Below are 17,168 nucleotides of genomic sequence, written 5' to 3' on the forward strand. Positions count from 1 at the left end.
TTAATTCTAGCAATGGTTGGGATTAAGATTAAGATTTGATTCTTGTGAACTAGAATTCTTCATTTTATTAATTGACTATGGGCTGAGCCAGCCTTCTTGCACAAATGTTGTAGTTTGGGTTCCGTTGAAAGTAGAGCCTGAGACAAGTGCTTCTGTGCAGTTAAGCAGTTTATGCTTTGGGGACAGGATTCCAGGGAGCAGGAATAAAGGACAAAAGGAGGAGAACAGAGAAGGAGGGAGGCTGAATAGGATGCATTTTCAGGTTGACTAGCACCAAGGGCAGGGATGTTCCATCCAGTAAGGACTGTAGAAGAAGCTTATGAAATGCATCTCAATACCATCTGTACCATGAGTAAAAGGGGGAAGCATTTCTTTGTTGGCACCCATTTGTCAAAGGCAGCCCACACGTGTCAGCTCCCCACATTTCCAGGCTGCACATGCACGAGTCCCAGATAAGTTCTGTCCTGTGGGTAGAAAGCAAGAGAGAATACATTGCAGGGCCGAAGTAGGGGTTGCCAGAGCCCATGAGAACTGATCACTGCAACAGTGGCTGGAGTAAGTGGTGGGCTGAGAGGATTGGGGGTTGAGTGTGGTGCAAGAGAGGTGTCTAAATCTATATACAATTTGCACAGGGCACTTCGGGCTAGAAGGTGTGGATGGACCTGGGTAAAAAGCTCCAGTGTTGGATAGAAACTCAAGGGCATGTTGCATAACAAAACAAGGAGCATCAAACTTGAGTGGGGGAAGGCAGGCAGCACGTCTTCTGGAACACTGTTGGCTTCTCCACTCTCCTCAAACATGGTTCTGTGCTGGGTTACTGATTAACTGTCTTCCCAGGGGCTCTAGAATCTGAATTGCAGTTCTGTCTACCCATTATCGTGTAGCACGAGTGAATAGTTTCTGCATTTTCTCTCTTATTCTCAATGCCACTGATTCCAGTCATTTGTGGCCTTCTGAGGGCAAAAACCATAATTACCTGAATGCTTAGAGGTCTTCATGTGGTGGGGCAATAGCCCAAGTCACTTCCAGGGTTGAGCCAAGCATGTAGAAATCCAAGTGCTCTGTCTAAGCCTGTTGGATTCGTGTGTGGTTTGTTTCCTTTAGAGCCATGACTTTGGGAAGACTGACTGTGTTATCAGACCAAGGATCTCCTCCCCTCCAGGAGAGAGGTATACACAAACTGTAGCCACAGGGGCAGAGTTGGTGAGTGATGAGGTGTTCAGTTAATGTGTATAACAACTAGAAACCAGCATACTCACAGAAATATGAAGGACAAAGAAAAGGAGGTGGAGGAACAAACTAGATTTTCTTAAAAACCAGTTTCCTGCCACAGATCAAAGTAAAGGCAAAGATTTGCCGTATCATCTTTTCCTATTCTTGGAAACTAGTTCTTATCTCTGTCAGGGTTCCCTGAACATTCTCATGGATTCCAGAAGGCTGTTGTTTGTCAAAGAGAATTATTCTGCTTAATACCTGGTCTAAGTGATAGGTGCTTGGAACTCAGCTCTGCACCAAGCGGACCTAATAGACATCTACAGAACTCTCCACCCCAAATCAACAGAATATACATTCTGCTCAGCACCACATCACACTTATTCTAAAATTGAACACATAACTGGAAGTAAAGCACTCCTCAGCAAATGTAAAAGAACAGAAATTATAACAAACTGTCTCTCAGATCACAGTGCAACCAAATTAGAACTCAGGATTAAGAAACTCACTCAAAACTGCACAACTACATGGAAACTGAACAACCTGCTCCTGAATGACTACTGGGTACATAAAGAAATGAAGGCAGAAATAAAAATGTTCTTTGAAACCAATGAGAACAAAGACACAATGTACCAGAATCTCTGGAACACATTTAAAGCAGTGTATAGAAGGAAATTTATAGCACTAAATGCCCACAAGAGAAAGCAGGAAAGATCTAAAATCGACACCCTAACATCACAATTAAAAGAACTACAGAAGCAAGAGCAAACACATTCAAAAGCTAGCAGAAAGCAAGAAATAACTAAGATCAGAGCAAAACTGAAGGAGATAAAGACAGAAAAACCCTTCAAAAAAATCAGTGAATCCAGGAGCTTGTTTTTTGAAAAGATCAATAAAATTGATAGACCGCCAGCAAGACTAATAAATAATAGAAGAGGGAAGAATCAAATAGACACAATAAAAAATGATAAAGGGGATATCACCACCAATCCCACAGAAATACAAACTACCATCAGAGAATACTTTAAACACCTCTATGCAAATAAACTAGAAAATTTAGAAGAAATGGATAAATTCCTGGACACATACACCTTCCCTAGACTAAACCAGGAAGAAGTTGAATCTCTGAATAGACCAATAACAGGCTCTGAAATTGAGGCAATAATTAATAGCCTACCAACCAAAAAAAGGCCAGGACCAGACAGATTCACAGCCAAATTCTACCAGAGGTACAAAGAGGAGCTGGTACCATTTGTTCTGAAACTATTCCAATCAATAGAAAAAGAGGGAATCCTCCCTAACTCATTTTATGAGGCCAGCATCATCCTGATACCAAAGCCTGGTAGAGACACAACAAAAAAGGAGAATTTTACACCAATATTCCTGATGAAAGGTGGTGCGAAAATCTTCAGTAAAATACTGGCAAACCAAATCCAGTAGCACATCAAAAAGCTCATCCACCACGATCAAGTCGGCTTCATCCCTAGGATGCAAGGCTGGTTCAACATACACAAATCGATAAACGTAATCCATCACATAAACAGAACCAACGACAAAAAACACATGATTATCTCAATAGATGCAGAAAAGGCCTTCGACAAAATTCAAAAGCCCTTCATGCTAAAAACTGTCAATAAACTAGGTATTGATGGAATGTATCTCAAAATAATAAGAGCTATTTATGACAGACCCACAGCCAATATCATACTGAATGGGCAAAAACTGGAAACATTCCCTTTGAAAACCGGCACAAGACAGGGATGCCCTCTCTCACCACTCCTATTCAACATAGTGTTGGAAGTTCTGGCCAGGGCAATCAGGCAAGGGAAAGAAATAAAGGGTATTCAATTAGGAAAAGAGGAAGTCAAGTTGTCCCTGTCTGCAGATGACATGATTGTATATTTAGAAAACCCTATCATCTCAGCCTAAAATCTCCTTAAGTTGATAAACAACTTCAGCAAAGTCTCAGGATAGAAAATCAATGCGGAAAAATCACAAGCATTCCTATACACCAATAACAGACAAACAGAGAGCCAAATCATGATTGAACTCCCATTCACAATTGGTACAAAGAGAATAAAATACTAGGAATCCAACTTACAAGGGATGTGAAGGACCTCTTCAAGGAGAACTACAAACCACTGCTCAATGAAATAAAAGAGGACACAAACAAATGGAAGAACATTCCATGCTCATGGATAGGAAGACTCAATAACGTGAAAATGACCATACTGCCCAAGGTAATGTGTAGATTCAGTGCCATCCCCATCACGCTACCAATGACTTTCTTCACAGAATTGGGAAAAAAACTACTTTAAAGTTCATATGGAACCAAAAAAGAGCCCGCATAGCCAAGACAATCCTAAGCAAAAAGAACAAAACTGGACGCATCACGCTGCCTGACTTCAAGCTATACCACAAGACTACAGTAACCAAAACAGCATAATACGGGTACCAAAACAGATATATAGATCAATGGAACAGAACAGAGGCCTCAGAAAAAACACCACACATCTATAACCATCTGATCTTTGACAAACCTGACAAAAACAAGAAATGGGGAAAGGAATCCCTATTTAATAAACGGTGCTGGGAAAACTGGCTAGCCATATGTAGAAATCTGAAACTGGATCCCTTTCTTATGCCTTATACAAAAATTAATTCAAGATGGATTGAAGACTTAAATGTTAGACCTAAAACCATAAAAACCCTAGAAGAAAACCTAGGCATTCAGGACATAGGCATGGGCATAGGCATGGGCAAGGACTTCATGAATAAAACACCAAAAGCAATGGCAACAAAAGCTAAAATTGACAAATGGGACTTAATTAACTACAGAGCTTCCACACGGCAAAAGAAACTACCATCTTTTGAATAGGCAATCTACAGAACGGGAGAACATTTTTGCAATCTACCCATCTGAAAAAGGGCTAATATTCAGAATCTACAAAGAACTTAAACAAATTTCCAAGAAAACAACAAACAGGGGCAAAGTACATGAACAGACACTTCTCAAAAGAAGACATTTATGCAGCCAATAGACACATGAAAAAATGCTCATCATCACTGGTCATCAGAAAAATGCAAATCAAAACCACAATGAGATACCATCTAATGCCAGTTAGAAGGGCGATTATTAAAAAGTCAGGAAACAACAGATGCTGCAGAGGATGTGGAGAAATAGGAACGCTTTTACACTGTTGATGGGACTGCAAATTAGTCCAACCATTGTAGAAGACAGTGTGGCGATTCCTCAAGGATCTAGAACCAGAAATACCATTTGACCCAGCGATCCTATTACTGGGTATATACCCAAAGGATTATAAATCATGCTACTATAAAGACACATGCACACGTATGTTTATTGTGGCACTATTCACAATAGCAAAGACTTGGAACCAACCCAGTTGCTCATCAATGATAGACTGGATTAAGAAAATGTGGCACATATATACCATGGAATACGATGCAGCCATAAAAAAGGATGAGTTCATGTCCTTTGCAGGAACATGGATGAAGCTGGAAACCATCATTCTCAGCAAACTATCACAAGGACAGAAAACCAAACACCACATGGTCTCACTCATAGGTGGAAATTGAACAATGAGAACACATGGACACAGGGTGGGGAGCATTACATACCAGGGCCTGTCAGTGGGTGGCGGCTGAGGGAGGGATAGCATTAGGAGAAATACCTAATGTAAATGACAAGTTGATGGGTGCAGCAAACCAACATGGCACATGTATACCTAATGTAACAAACCTGCACATTGTACACATGTACCCTAGAACTTAAAGTATTTTTTTTTTAAAAATGCTAAAGGGCCAGGGGCAGTGGCTCATGCCTATAATCCCAGCACTTTGGGAGGCCAAGGCAAGCAGATCACCTGAGGTTAGGAGTTCAAGACCAGGTTGGTCAACATGGTGAAACTCTGCCTCTACTAAAAATACAAAAATTAGCCAGGCTGGTGGCACATGTCTGTAATCCCAGCTACTTGGGAGTCTGAGGCACGAGAATTGCTTGAACTAGGGAGGCAGAGGTTGCAGTGAGCTGAGATTGAGCCACTGCACTCCAGTCTGGACAACAGAGCAAGGAGACTCCATCTCAAAAAAAAAAAAAAAAAAAAAAAAGCTAAAGGGAATCTTTCAGGCTAAAATGAAAGGACACTAGCCAGTAACTTGAATACTTGAATCTGCATGAAGGAATAATGAACATGGGGAGAGGTAGCTACCTAACTAAATATAAAGGGCAGTATTAATTTTTTTCCTAACCTTTCTTTTTTTAAAAGACAACTGCATAAAGCAATAATTAAAATTTAGGTTGATGAGCATACAATATATAAAGATGTTATTTGTGGAAATATAAAGGGGATAGAGCTGAATAAGAACAAAGTGTTTGTATAATATTGAAATTAATCTAAACTAGGTTGTTACAAATCAATATATGAATTGTAATCTCCAGGGCAATTATTAAGAAAACAAATAATATATACTTTAAAAGATACAGATTTAGAATTATCCTAGAAAATACGGATTTAACACAAAAGAAAGCAGTAATGAAGGAATTGAGGAGGAAAAAAGATAAAAGGCATAGAAAACAAATAGCAAAATGGCAGGAGTAAGTCCTTTTCAGTAATTATATTAAATGTAACTCTTCAATTAAAAGGCAGATTTGCCAAATAGATTTTAAAATCATGATACAACTATTATGATGTCTACAAGAGTTTCAATTTAGATTCAAAGACACAAATAGGTTGAAAATTAAAAGATGTGAAAGATCTTCCATACAAATAACCAAAAGAGAGTTTGAATGGCTATATTAATATCAGACAAATAGACTTTAACATGAAACTTAGACAAAGAAGGTCATTAGATTACGATAAAAGGGTCTAACCTTCACATATTTTTAATGCATTTCAACTCCTGATATGACACACTTTTAGCTTTCTATTTCTCCTTGACACTCCTGCCTCCATCCATACGTTGTCCTCCTTCATCTCTGACTATCCTAATTCTATTCATGTTCAAGGTTTACCCCATGACATCCTCTTTCTTGGAGGCACTATGTCTTTGGCTAAGTGCGCAGACCCAGAGCAGATAAGCATGTGATCCAAAAGTAGATGTCTTCACTTACTAGCTCTATAACTTTGGGGAAGTCACTTAACTTTTTTGAGACTGTTTCCTTAACTGTAAAATTCCTTACCTATATCAGGTTTCTATAAAGATTAAATTAGATCTTGCATGTAAATTATAATGTAATTATTGACCTACAAATAATTAGTCCTTATCATATTATGCTTGGTTCCATGAGGGAAATTGTAACTACCTTTGGGGGAAAAGACAGGCTTATCCCTAAGGTGCTTAAGTAGTACACTCACTGTACATTTGGTAGTTTAAAAAAAAAAAAATTTAACAAATACTTTCACTCATTCATCCTTGAATGAGAGAGAGAGCCCTCAGGAAAACATCATTCATGAAGCCCACACCTACTTCTTTCTCTTTTTAGACCAAGCAGACTAATAGTATCTGGGCTTCCTGACAGCTTCGGAACAAAGCATGTAAACTCGCCTACTGTCAGCCTCCACACCAACATGAGATGGATATGGGCTGCCTGGGGTGTGCAGTTGGTGAAGGAAATGCTATACTTGACTATGAGAGAGCACCATGTTCAAATATTCATGTAGTACTCATGATTTGTGTTCAAGCCTCCTTCCATGGGAAGAACCAGCGGTAGACCTGAAGAGCTCTGCCTTCAGACAGATGATTCACTCAGAACAGGTTGCTAGTGACTGAACCTCAGTGACAGGGTCATCCTTTGTCACCCAGCTCTCCAAGGGCACCTTGCTCATGGATGCTAAGCTCAGAGTGAAAGTGCCTTTTGGAGTGCTAGCTTCTTTCTACCAAAAATGATAGATTTCCATCTGTGCTGCCAAACGGGTAAGTTCTTTCCTTAAGGAGCACTTATAAAAGATGACTTCCAGGCTAGGTGCAGTGACTCACGCCCATAATCCCAGCACTTTGGGAGGCCGAGGTGGGTGGATCACCTGAGGTCTGGAGTTCGCAACCAGCCTGGCCAACATGATGAAACTCCGTCTCTACTAAAAAAAATACAAAAATTAGCTGGGTGTGGTGGTGCACACCTGTAATCCCAGCTACTTGGGAGGCTGAGGCAGGAGAATCACTTGAACCTGGGAGGCAGAGATTGCAGTGACCTGAGACCGCACCATCACACTCCAGCCTGGGGAAGAAGAGCAAAACTCCATCTCAAACAAATAAACAAACAAACAAACAAAAAGACTTCCTTTTACCAGAAAACTAAGGCCCCCCCCCCAAAGCAAAATTATTTCCCTTTGGATGTTCAGGAACAATTGCTCATCCCCTTTTGATTTTTTGACTTTTAACTCCTCCTCAAGGAAGTTAAAGGATGTTTTTTGCTATTGGTAGGTTGTGCTTTTCTAGAGGGAAATAGTTCTAATATTGAGATCTAAACTGAGAATTGCTGATTATCCATGGAACAAGCATTTTATAAACAAGACCAGACCCTAGCTCCCACAGAGGACATGGTTGATAGCTTTAGTACCAAAGCACAAGCATTATCTTCTGAGTGGGAAAGCAGATATGGAGCTTCCTTGCCCACCTGACACCTGAGCCAACATGTACAGAATTGGAGCCTTCCAAAACTTGGGCCTTTTCCAAGGTTCTCCAAGTCGAGGAAGGGCATCATTGTGTCAGCTTGGGTCCTCCTAGAGCAGACACCAATGTGGAATTAAACCTGGAAGAGTTTATTGGGGAAAATGCGTATGAAGAATAAAGAGGAGCAGAAGCAAGAGTAAACAGAAAGAGCCTTACACCGTAATGCAGGTCTGACCCCTGTGAAAGAGGAGAGGGAAGGTGGGAGGAGTAGATAGGAAGAGCCTCAGACTGCAGAGCCACTCTGAGAAAGTGCTGGCCAGGCTGACAGGAAGCCCCAGAGTACAGGTGGCCTATTAGAGGAGTTTTGCCTCTGCATTCTCTCTTATAGCGTCAAATGCACCCTGTAGCATTTAGGATGGCATTCTATATTTGACCAATTATTTGATTGTTTTATTACCTCACTCAAGAGTGTTTCCCGAGGGCAGAGACCACATTTATTTTTGCTCGTCACTGAATCCCCAGCATTAGCAGGGTGGCTGCATTTTGAGGTTGCCACAGAATATTTGTTGAATGAAGTATCTAAAAGGGTTCATTTTTATCTGAATCACACATCAGGTATTTTTTTTCCTAACCAGTGACTCCTAAGTTATATGCTGCTTGCACCATGCTTTCATTCCATTTATATCATTCTTCAGCTGTGTTGTGTGATCGTCAGCTGTGCCCCGCCCCCCAACCCTCCATTGCCCGCTTCTGTAGTAAAGTCTTTTGGAACTGGCCTTGGACTTGGACTTTTACTTCTTTTGTGTCTTCATTGACTATCAGTGCAGGCCTGGATAAAGTGCTTGTTGCAGAACTTGCTACTGCACAAACTTTTGTTCCAGGGTTAGATCAGGAAGGGTAGTAAGGAAAACAGAGCTGTCTCCAAAAGGTGGGATAGAATGCTGTCCTTTAGAAGTTAAATTATAAATCAAGCCAATCAGAGCAAAGACACAAAATGTCTCCATAAAGAAAAATAAGGGCTGCAAAACCTTACTGGGTAACATTACTCAGTAATGCCTTGCTCTATCTAAAAATGTATCCATCTGAGGAGGGGCGGCCCTGATAAAGAGAGCCTCATCGAAACAAACAGATGGTGTCCACCAGGCCCCATCTAGGGAGAACGGCAGGCCAGGCCAGCAGGGATGAGTGAGCAGTCCTCCCTACAGGTTTTGACCTGTGTTGTGGAAAACGACATCCCACATTGCCCAAGCCTGATATCGTTAACCATTTAAGTCAGACAATTCACTCTTCTGATTCTGATTTTAGGCTCACTAAGCCACCTACTGACTACTGGGCTCCAAACTGCATGGCTACAAGAAGAGAATATACTCTTCAGGTGGCCTCAAGTCCTGTGTTCCTGACAGTCTTGCTTCTAACAGGAATGGCTAAGCTGCAGATTTTGGGGTCAGATGGCCTTGATTCAAACCCTGCCACTAACATACATAGTAACTATGTGACCTTGGGATTTCCTTCATCTTTTGTTCTCCCAAGTGAAAAATAAATAGGTTATAATATACCACATGATAGTAGGGAGAATTAAATGAGGTAATGCATGTAATGCATTTAGCATAGCACTTCTCTAGCAAATAATGAATGAAATCAATAAATTGGTATTCTGACTTCATGCAACAGTGCTAATCAACTATGGAACACTGGAAGTCAGATGAGATTTTTGGTCCCACAAAGTCAAGGACAAAACCTTGGGAAGTCGCCAAGATGAAAGACTTCAGGCCGGCCTTCACCTCCTGATGCTCTCTGTTCACATGTGTGATGTCTATAAAAGGTAACCAGGATTTGGCTTATCTTCTTATATCTCTTCCATCTTTTCCTGATCTTCATCTTCCCAAACATAGTTTTTATGCAGAAGCAGATTTAACTCTACTTTGCTATCTTGGAGTCAAGAATTGTCCTATAAGGAGGAAAAGGCTCCAAGATTTGCCTTTTTTGTTTCGTTTTTCTTTTTTCCTTCATACTACAGACTAAAAGTATCATCTTCTGGACAGAGAAACAGGCTATTGTTTTTCTAAGGTCATCATTTGGCCTGCCCCACTTTCCCACCTGCTCTTGAGGGAACTATTGCAAGGACACATACAAGCCCCTACATCAGTCACAGACCAGGGCCTCCATCTTGCAGGGAATGTGCCCAAATTACAAACAGGTAAACCAAAGTGACTCTGGGCAGATTTAATAGTTTATTTTGGTTTCTTGTTCCAGTTGTAACAGACTGCTCTATGTTTGCTCTATGGCAAAAACTTTTATGTTTGCTCTGCAACAAACGTACACACAGGGCAAATTGTGTTTGGAGTATGGTGTCTTGCCAATGTTTTCTAAAAGCAAGTGAATAGAAATTCTTGCAAAAGTATTTTCAGACTTCAGTGGCCAGCGCTGAACACTGCTGTAGGAATGTCCATCAAATGTTGTGGCCGTGCTCTGCTCTAACAAAAACCTGGTTCCATGGCATAATTGTAGGGGCTGTCAGGCTAAGTTTGAGACACCTTCCAAAAAAAATTTCAGGGCTTCCTCAGTCTTTAAACTCCAGAAAATATTGTCCAAACCTTGACAACTAACCTGTTATCATGGAGATAGCTCCAAGTTGACGCACTGGCCACTGGAGAATGTCTATCAAGCATCCAGGTAAATAATGACTTTGTTGCTGCCCTCAAGGAACCTACCTAGAGGCTGACAGAAAATTTTAAGTATTTTTTCCTTCTATTGTTCATTCCTAAAATTCTGGCGGTAGGTATGATTATTATTCCCAACCCACAGGGGAAGTAACTAAGTCTAACTACTTGAATATTTTGTCCCAAATCACTAACAATAAGAGATGGCCAGACACTGAACCCTGGAATCTCTAAATGTTTAGATCTTGATGGGCACTGCTTAGACCAGGGAGTCCAAACCATAGGCTTGCTGTTCCAGTTTCTCTTATCGGATGGAGGGACCCCCATTTCACCGAGATCATTGACTTTTGGGTTCTCCGCTGACCCCAGATAAGATGCCTGGTACCTCGTGGTCAAGTCCCCTCCAACGGGGACTCCTCTGAGGCTTGGTCCCAGCTGCTCAGGCTGGCACCCGCCTCCTCAGGCCAGAGCCCAAAGCGCCACCAGCGGTCAGTTCCCGGGCCGGCTGCCAGCCACAGGCCCAAGTAAATGCTGAATGAAGGGCAGATGGAGGAACCTGTCCCGGTCTGGCGAGAGCGCCGCGGGCGCCTTTCCGCTTACCGCGGGCCTGCCCAGCCTCCCGTCCAGCCCGGGCCCGGGTCCCGCCGAGGCAGGTGTGCGCGGCGGACTCGCTCTCGGGCACTCGGCGGGACCGAGCTCCACCCCGAACGCCACCGGGCAGGCCACGCGCAGACCCGAGCCCGGGGCCCCCGCCTCTGGCTGCCGGCCCGCGCTCGGCCCCGGTCCCGCCTCCTGGAGGTTTTCGCTTTCGCTTTCCTGCCGATGTCGTTGAGGAAAATGAAAGTGGTTGTGTCCAGGACTGGCGCAGCTGCCGTCCCCGGCGAGGGGCGCAGAATGCGGCGGCGGCCAGCCTGGAGCGCGGGCCCTGGGGCGCCCGCGCAGGGCGAGGTAAGCGCAGCCCCTTCGCCTCCGCCTCGCGGGCTCCTCCTTGCGGACCCGGCGGGCCCGACGCCAGGCGGTTGACCCGGGCAGGGTCTGGGGTTCTGCCGTGGGGGCGGGGAGGGCCTGAGACGCGGCACCCCTGGGTTTCGTGGCTTTGAGCCTCCAGGGCGGGCTGGAAGACCTGGGAGGCCTCAGACAAGCGTGCCAAGGGGCTAGCAGCCCGGGGTCGAGCTGGGACCGTGGCAAGTCGGGCCACCTGAGCACACCTTTCCTTTTTGTAGAGCACCGACCTCCCTGGGTGTTGGTAAAAATCAAAAGTGGGAGGGTGTACGTAAAATACCGAGCAGAATGCCTAACCTGAGCTCATAATCTACTCCCTCTGACCTGTCAGACTCATTTTTCCCACTGGGCCCTACCCCATCCCTCGTGTAGTTTGCGTAAGTTTCCTAGATCTGGTGCACCTGGGGGCCCTTGGGGTGCCTTCCAAGTGTTCCCTGACCGAGCAAGCTGGCAGCTCATCTCCCTTGATCACAGGCATGGAGAGCAACTAGGCCACGATGGGGCCCCATTGCCCCGGCCCTGTCCATGTGAAGTCAAGGCCTCACTCTGCTGGGGCCCCCATCCCAGGGCTAGCATAGATGGTCAGGGATAGGTGCACTCACAGAAGGAGTCCTTCCCAGACCGGGAAATTTCCAGTCCACTGCATCTGCCAGCAGAAACATGAAAGATGCGTGCCACCTTGTCTTTGTCCTTCGTCAAGTATAGACAACTCATTCTTGGTATGCAGGAAGGGGTTCCCCCCGCCAGCGCTGTGGAAACAGCCCCTGCCCTTAAGGCGTTCCCCATCCCCTGACGAGAGAAAATATGTATTCAAGTTACCCATAAGGCAGGTTGTGCAGAACAAGGACAGATGAGTGAAAGAGCTAAGAGCTGAGAGTAAAGTGACTAAATCATCAGGCACTTAACTTACATTTAAGTAACGTCAGCTTTTGCAGGCCCATACCAAGAATCCCCTTTAAGTCAATTTTTGTCTCAATAACAATGAATTCAACCTAATCACACAGATCTGATCATAAGACCCATTACTGAAACAAAACTTGAATGATCTTAACTTTGATAAAACCATCTGAATTTGACAAAGATGGCCTAAGGTCCTAAGTTTTAAAACATGGGGTCCCCCGCTGCTCTACCCCAGGACAGTGTTAAGTACTGATTGCTTTTAGAAAATGTTGCTGTTGCTGGGCACGGCACGGTGGCTCACGCCTGTAATCCTAGCACTTCAGGAGGCCGAGGCGGGCAGATTACTTGAGATTGGGAGTTTGAGACCAGCCTGACCAACACGGAGAAACCCCATCTTTACTAAAAATACAAAATTAGCCGGGCGTCATGGCACATGCCTGTAATCCTAGCTACTCGGGAGGCTGAGGCAGGAGAATCGCTTGAACCTGGGAGGTGGAGGTTGCAGTGAGCCAAGATCGCGTCACTGCACTCCAGCCTGGGCAACAAGAGCTAAACTCCATCTAAAAAAAAAAGAAAATCAAATAAAGAAAATGCTGCTGTTTTTGTGAGCCAGAAAATTAGATGCACTTCCGTTCACATTCCATTGGCAAGATCTAGTCTCATGGCTCTCACCTAATTGTAAGGTGGCTGGGAAATGTAGCCTGGTGGTGTTCCCAGGAGGAAGAGAACAGAGAGACTGGTGAGTACTTGTAACCTCTTCCACAATCGACTAATGTAGTGAATTACTTTATCATGATGTATTTGTAATATACTTTTGCATTTGATTAGGTAATATTTAGGAGTTTAACATCCATGTTTTTAAGTGAAACTATCCTGTATTTTTATTTGTACAGTCCATATTTAACATTTCAAAATTAAGTAACCTTAAGTTGGGCAATGTTTTCTCTTTTTTTCTATCTTCTAAAGCAACTCCATTAAGATAGAGATTTTCTGCTCCTTGGAAGTTAGTAGAAGGCACTTGTAAAATGTTCTGGGTCTGGAACTCTATGGGGAAGAGGTTTCAAAATTATTTGAGTCTCTTAAGTAGTTATACACATTTTTTGTGCCAAATTTGGTAATTTTTATTTTCTAGAAATGTATTCATTTCATCTGTATTTTCAAATGTGTTATCATGTATTTATATTATTCTTTATACATTTTAAAACATCTGTTTTATTTGTCATTTCTTCCTTTTTCTGTAATCTCATTATTTAAAAATCTTGTGTCAGTTATTCTTGATCAGTCTCACTAGAGGTTTGTCTACTTTCAAGTAAATACTTCGAGTTTTGTTAACCACCTTTTTTTTGGTCCTCTATGTCCTCTATTTCACTGATCCTGCCCTTATGTTTATTATTCCGTTTTATTACGTTTACTATTACATTTATTTTTTCATGTTCCTTTGGTCATATGCTTTTGTAATAGATTCAAACAGTGTAGACATTTGTAAAGTGAGACAGGAAAGTCCATTTCAGCCTCTATAGGCAACCACAGATATCATATTGGGGTGTGTTTTTCTGGACCCTTTCCTATGCTTATACAAATATTTTCCTACAACTTTCTAAACTGAAACTCATAGGTAAACCGCTCTCTATAGGCAACCACAGATATCATATTGGTGTGTTTTTCTGGACCCTTTCCTATGCTTATACAAATATTTTTCTACAACTTTCTAAACTGAAACTCATGGGCCTCTTTCTATGGTGTATACACACACATATGCATACATACACACACATACACATCCATTAAAGTGGAATATGTACCATAATTTATCCATTTTCCATTCATGGGCATTTAGGGTGAAAGTCTTGATCTTTTAATAATGGAATTTAATTCATTCTTACTTATTTTGATCACTGATAAATATGGTCTTATTTTTGCCATCTTGTTTTGCCATGTATTAATCATGCATTTTTTTTCCTTGTGACTCTATGGATTCATCAAAGTGTATTTGTCCTCTGTGTCTTCTTTCCTTCTTTTTATTCAGTGAGTTGGAAGTTCTATATCTTACAATAGGCCATCATTTAGTTCTTAAGCTTAGATAAACTTGTATTTTTGTCTCTCGCAAAAATCAGAACCAATAACCTCCTTCCAAATATAATAATTTTTTTTTTTTTTTTTTTGAGACAGAATCTCGCTCTGTCACCCAGGCTTGAGTGCAGTGGTGCAATCTCGGCTCACTGCAACCTCCACCTCCTAGGTTCAAGCACTTCACCTGTCTCAGCCTCCTGAGTAGCTGGGACTACAGGTGTGCGCCACCATGCCCAGAAAATTTTTGTATTTTTAGTAGAAACGGGGTTTCACCATGTTGGCCAGGATAGTCTCGATCTCTTGAGCTCGTGATCTGCCTGCCTCGGCCTCCCAAAGTGCTGAGATTACATAAGGATGTTTTCACGTCTCTTTTTCCTCACCTTTCCCCCACAGGCACATATACATGTAGGTATCTGCCCAGGAATAACCTGAACAATTCCAATTGTTATTAATTCTTCTTGTTTCAAAATACACTTTCCTTTTTCTATGTTAGAAATATTAACAATTGCATTAGTCTACAATCTAACCTATTTGTGCAATTGCATATTATACCAGCATAGGAAAGTTTAAACATGTATTTCTTTTAGACTTTTCATTGACTTGCTGAAAATTTGTAGTGAATTATATCTTGAGTGATGCTTCTCTGGGTCTCTTATTTCCCAAAAGTATACTTTGGAATCCATGCAATTCTGATCCTTGTTTGACCTTTGCTGGCACAAAGGCATTCTGAAATATTTGCAAATGCTAAAGTCACTTCCTCATGTTTTACAGAGTTTACTTTAGCTTGGTGAAACCAAGTGCAATATCAGTTTGTTGTAAGCTTACCACTAACTAAAGATTCATAAAATAGCCCTGCCCTAGGGTCAGGGACTAGCTAGAGGAGCATGAAAATAGTCTTTGAAGATTCAGCTGCTGGATGTTTTACACCAAAAAGCTGAAACGTTTTAACTATTTCAATATTTTGTTTATAGTACTTAATATTTGTGAACATGAAGGAAAATGGGCACTCTTATAGTAAAACTGTGGTTAAACTAACTTGGATGGTGTTTGGGCTCTGGTTATCAGAAGCTCCTTAAAGTGTCCATACCTTTTATCCCAGTTCTACTTCCAAGAATATGTCCTAAGGCATGTTTTCGTAGGAGGTTATTTCAGGTGGCGCAGGGTAATTCTAGTTGGGACACATTTGCCACATTGTCTAACACTGACTCACAGTGAGAAAGTTATTCCCATGCTCAATTCCTTTTCACTCTTCTGATCAAGAGAAGGAGAAAATCTTTAGCTTGGTGCTAGCATGCCTTCAACACCTCTCTCACTAAGCCTCTCTAATCTCCCATTTTATATAAAAGAATGAGCAAAGGGAGAGCAGTATTTTGACTCTATTTTAACCACAGTATTTTTTTATTCCAATAAAACATATTATGATTGCCTTCATTTATGGCATATGATGTTGGTTTTCCACTTAAATAGGTTTGGTTTGCTTTTTTTTTTTTTTTTTTTTTTGATACTGAGTCTTGCCCTGTTGTCTAGGCTACAGTGCAGTGGCACAATCTTGGCTCACTGCAACTTCTGCTTCATAGGTTCAAGCGATTCTCATGCCTCAGCCTCCTGAGTAGCTGGGACTACAGGCACGCACCACCACGCCTGGCTGATTTTTTGTATTTTTAGTAGAGACGGGGTTTCGCCATGTTGCCCAGGCTGGTCTCGAACTCCTGAGCTCAGGCAATCCGCCTGCCTTGGTCTCCCAAAGTACTAGAATTACAGGTGTGAGCCACCATACCCAGTCAGGTTTGCTTTTAAAATACATTTGTTTAAGGACAGAAATGAGTTGATTTAAAGAGAAATGTTAAGTACATTACAGATGGTAACTAATTATAGCAAAATAGTAATGGCAATGCATGGATGTAGGAAATAGGACCCTAAGGAAATAATCAGAGCTATAGACACAGATTTATATCTAGGGATATTCCCGTAGATGAGGAGGTTCCTACCAATGGCTTATGTTACCATAAAGTTAGAAACTACTCAGTTGTTCAGCAATTAGGGATTGGTTAAGTGATTTTTTCATACTTTCATATGATGGAATACTACCATTATGAAAAACTATATTTAATGCATGGAGGATTATATACTGTTACATAAAACTGGTTATAAAAGTATATACAGTATTGTAATTTTGTTAAAAATGAAGTGAGTGTGAGTGTGTGTGTGTGTGTGTGTGCCTGTGCCAAAATCAATGGGGAAAAAAGACTAGAAGAAAATATTTCCAAATGTGTTATCTATGGATCATTGGACTACAGGAGTTGTTTGTGTTTTCCTATAATAGACATATGTCACTTTTGTCACCAGAAAAAACAATATATCTATTTTTAAATTAACATGCTCCTAGGCCGACAGGACTACCTGGTATTTTGTCATCTGCAGGCATTCCTGGGTCCTTTCCTGCTCTTACAATTCAGTGAGGTCTCTGTGGCCTGCTGCAACATCATGGGGAAATAGTACCGTTAAGACGCCATTGTCATCTCTCAGTACAATCCAAGGTACTTGGTTTTGGAGTGTGCATATTTATATTTTTGGAGTAGAATGGGAGAATGTTTCTAAAATTCTCTCAAATAATTTTTAGTGCTTTTTCTTCTTGACAGCTCCATTAAACAGGACCAAATTAGGATCCCATTTTTTAAGTAGGTCTGGATT

The 17,168-nt window shown here is 41.8% G+C and overlaps 1 protein-coding gene and 1 long non-coding RNA gene across 11 annotated transcripts in view; one reads left to right on the top strand and one right to left on the bottom strand.

The window, feature by feature from the left end:
* Positions 1-150: 150 nt before the first annotated feature.
* Positions 151-12,210, bottom strand: LOC123574132 (uncharacterized). The gene is made up of 2 exons (XR_010587602.2): positions 12,110-12,210; positions 151-464 (listed from the first exon to the last, which is right to left on the bottom strand). It is a non-coding gene; the product is annotated as an uncharacterized lncRNA (long non-coding RNA).
* LOC102122672 (uncharacterized) overlaps positions 11,022-17,168 on the top strand; it is a 137,565-nt gene continuing 131,418 nt past the window's right edge. For 9 of the 10 annotated variants that reach the window (XM_045394902.2, XM_045394900.3, XM_005557723.4 and 6 more), the window contains exon 1: positions 11,022-11,453. In XM_045394902.2, the coding sequence (XP_045250837.2) occupies positions 11,034-11,453 (420 nt within the window). In that variant the 5' untranslated portion in view covers positions 11,022-11,033. Of the gene's footprint in view, positions 11,454-16,898; positions 17,015-17,168 lie in introns of all 10 variants that reach the window. The other variant, XR_012414064.1, reaches the window with a different exon arrangement.

Source organism: Macaca fascicularis, chromosome 6 (genome assembly GCF_037993035.2).
Source record: "Macaca fascicularis isolate 582-1 chromosome 6, T2T-MFA8v1.1".
NCBI classification, from domain to species: domain Eukaryota; kingdom Metazoa; phylum Chordata; class Mammalia; order Primates; family Cercopithecidae; genus Macaca; species Macaca fascicularis.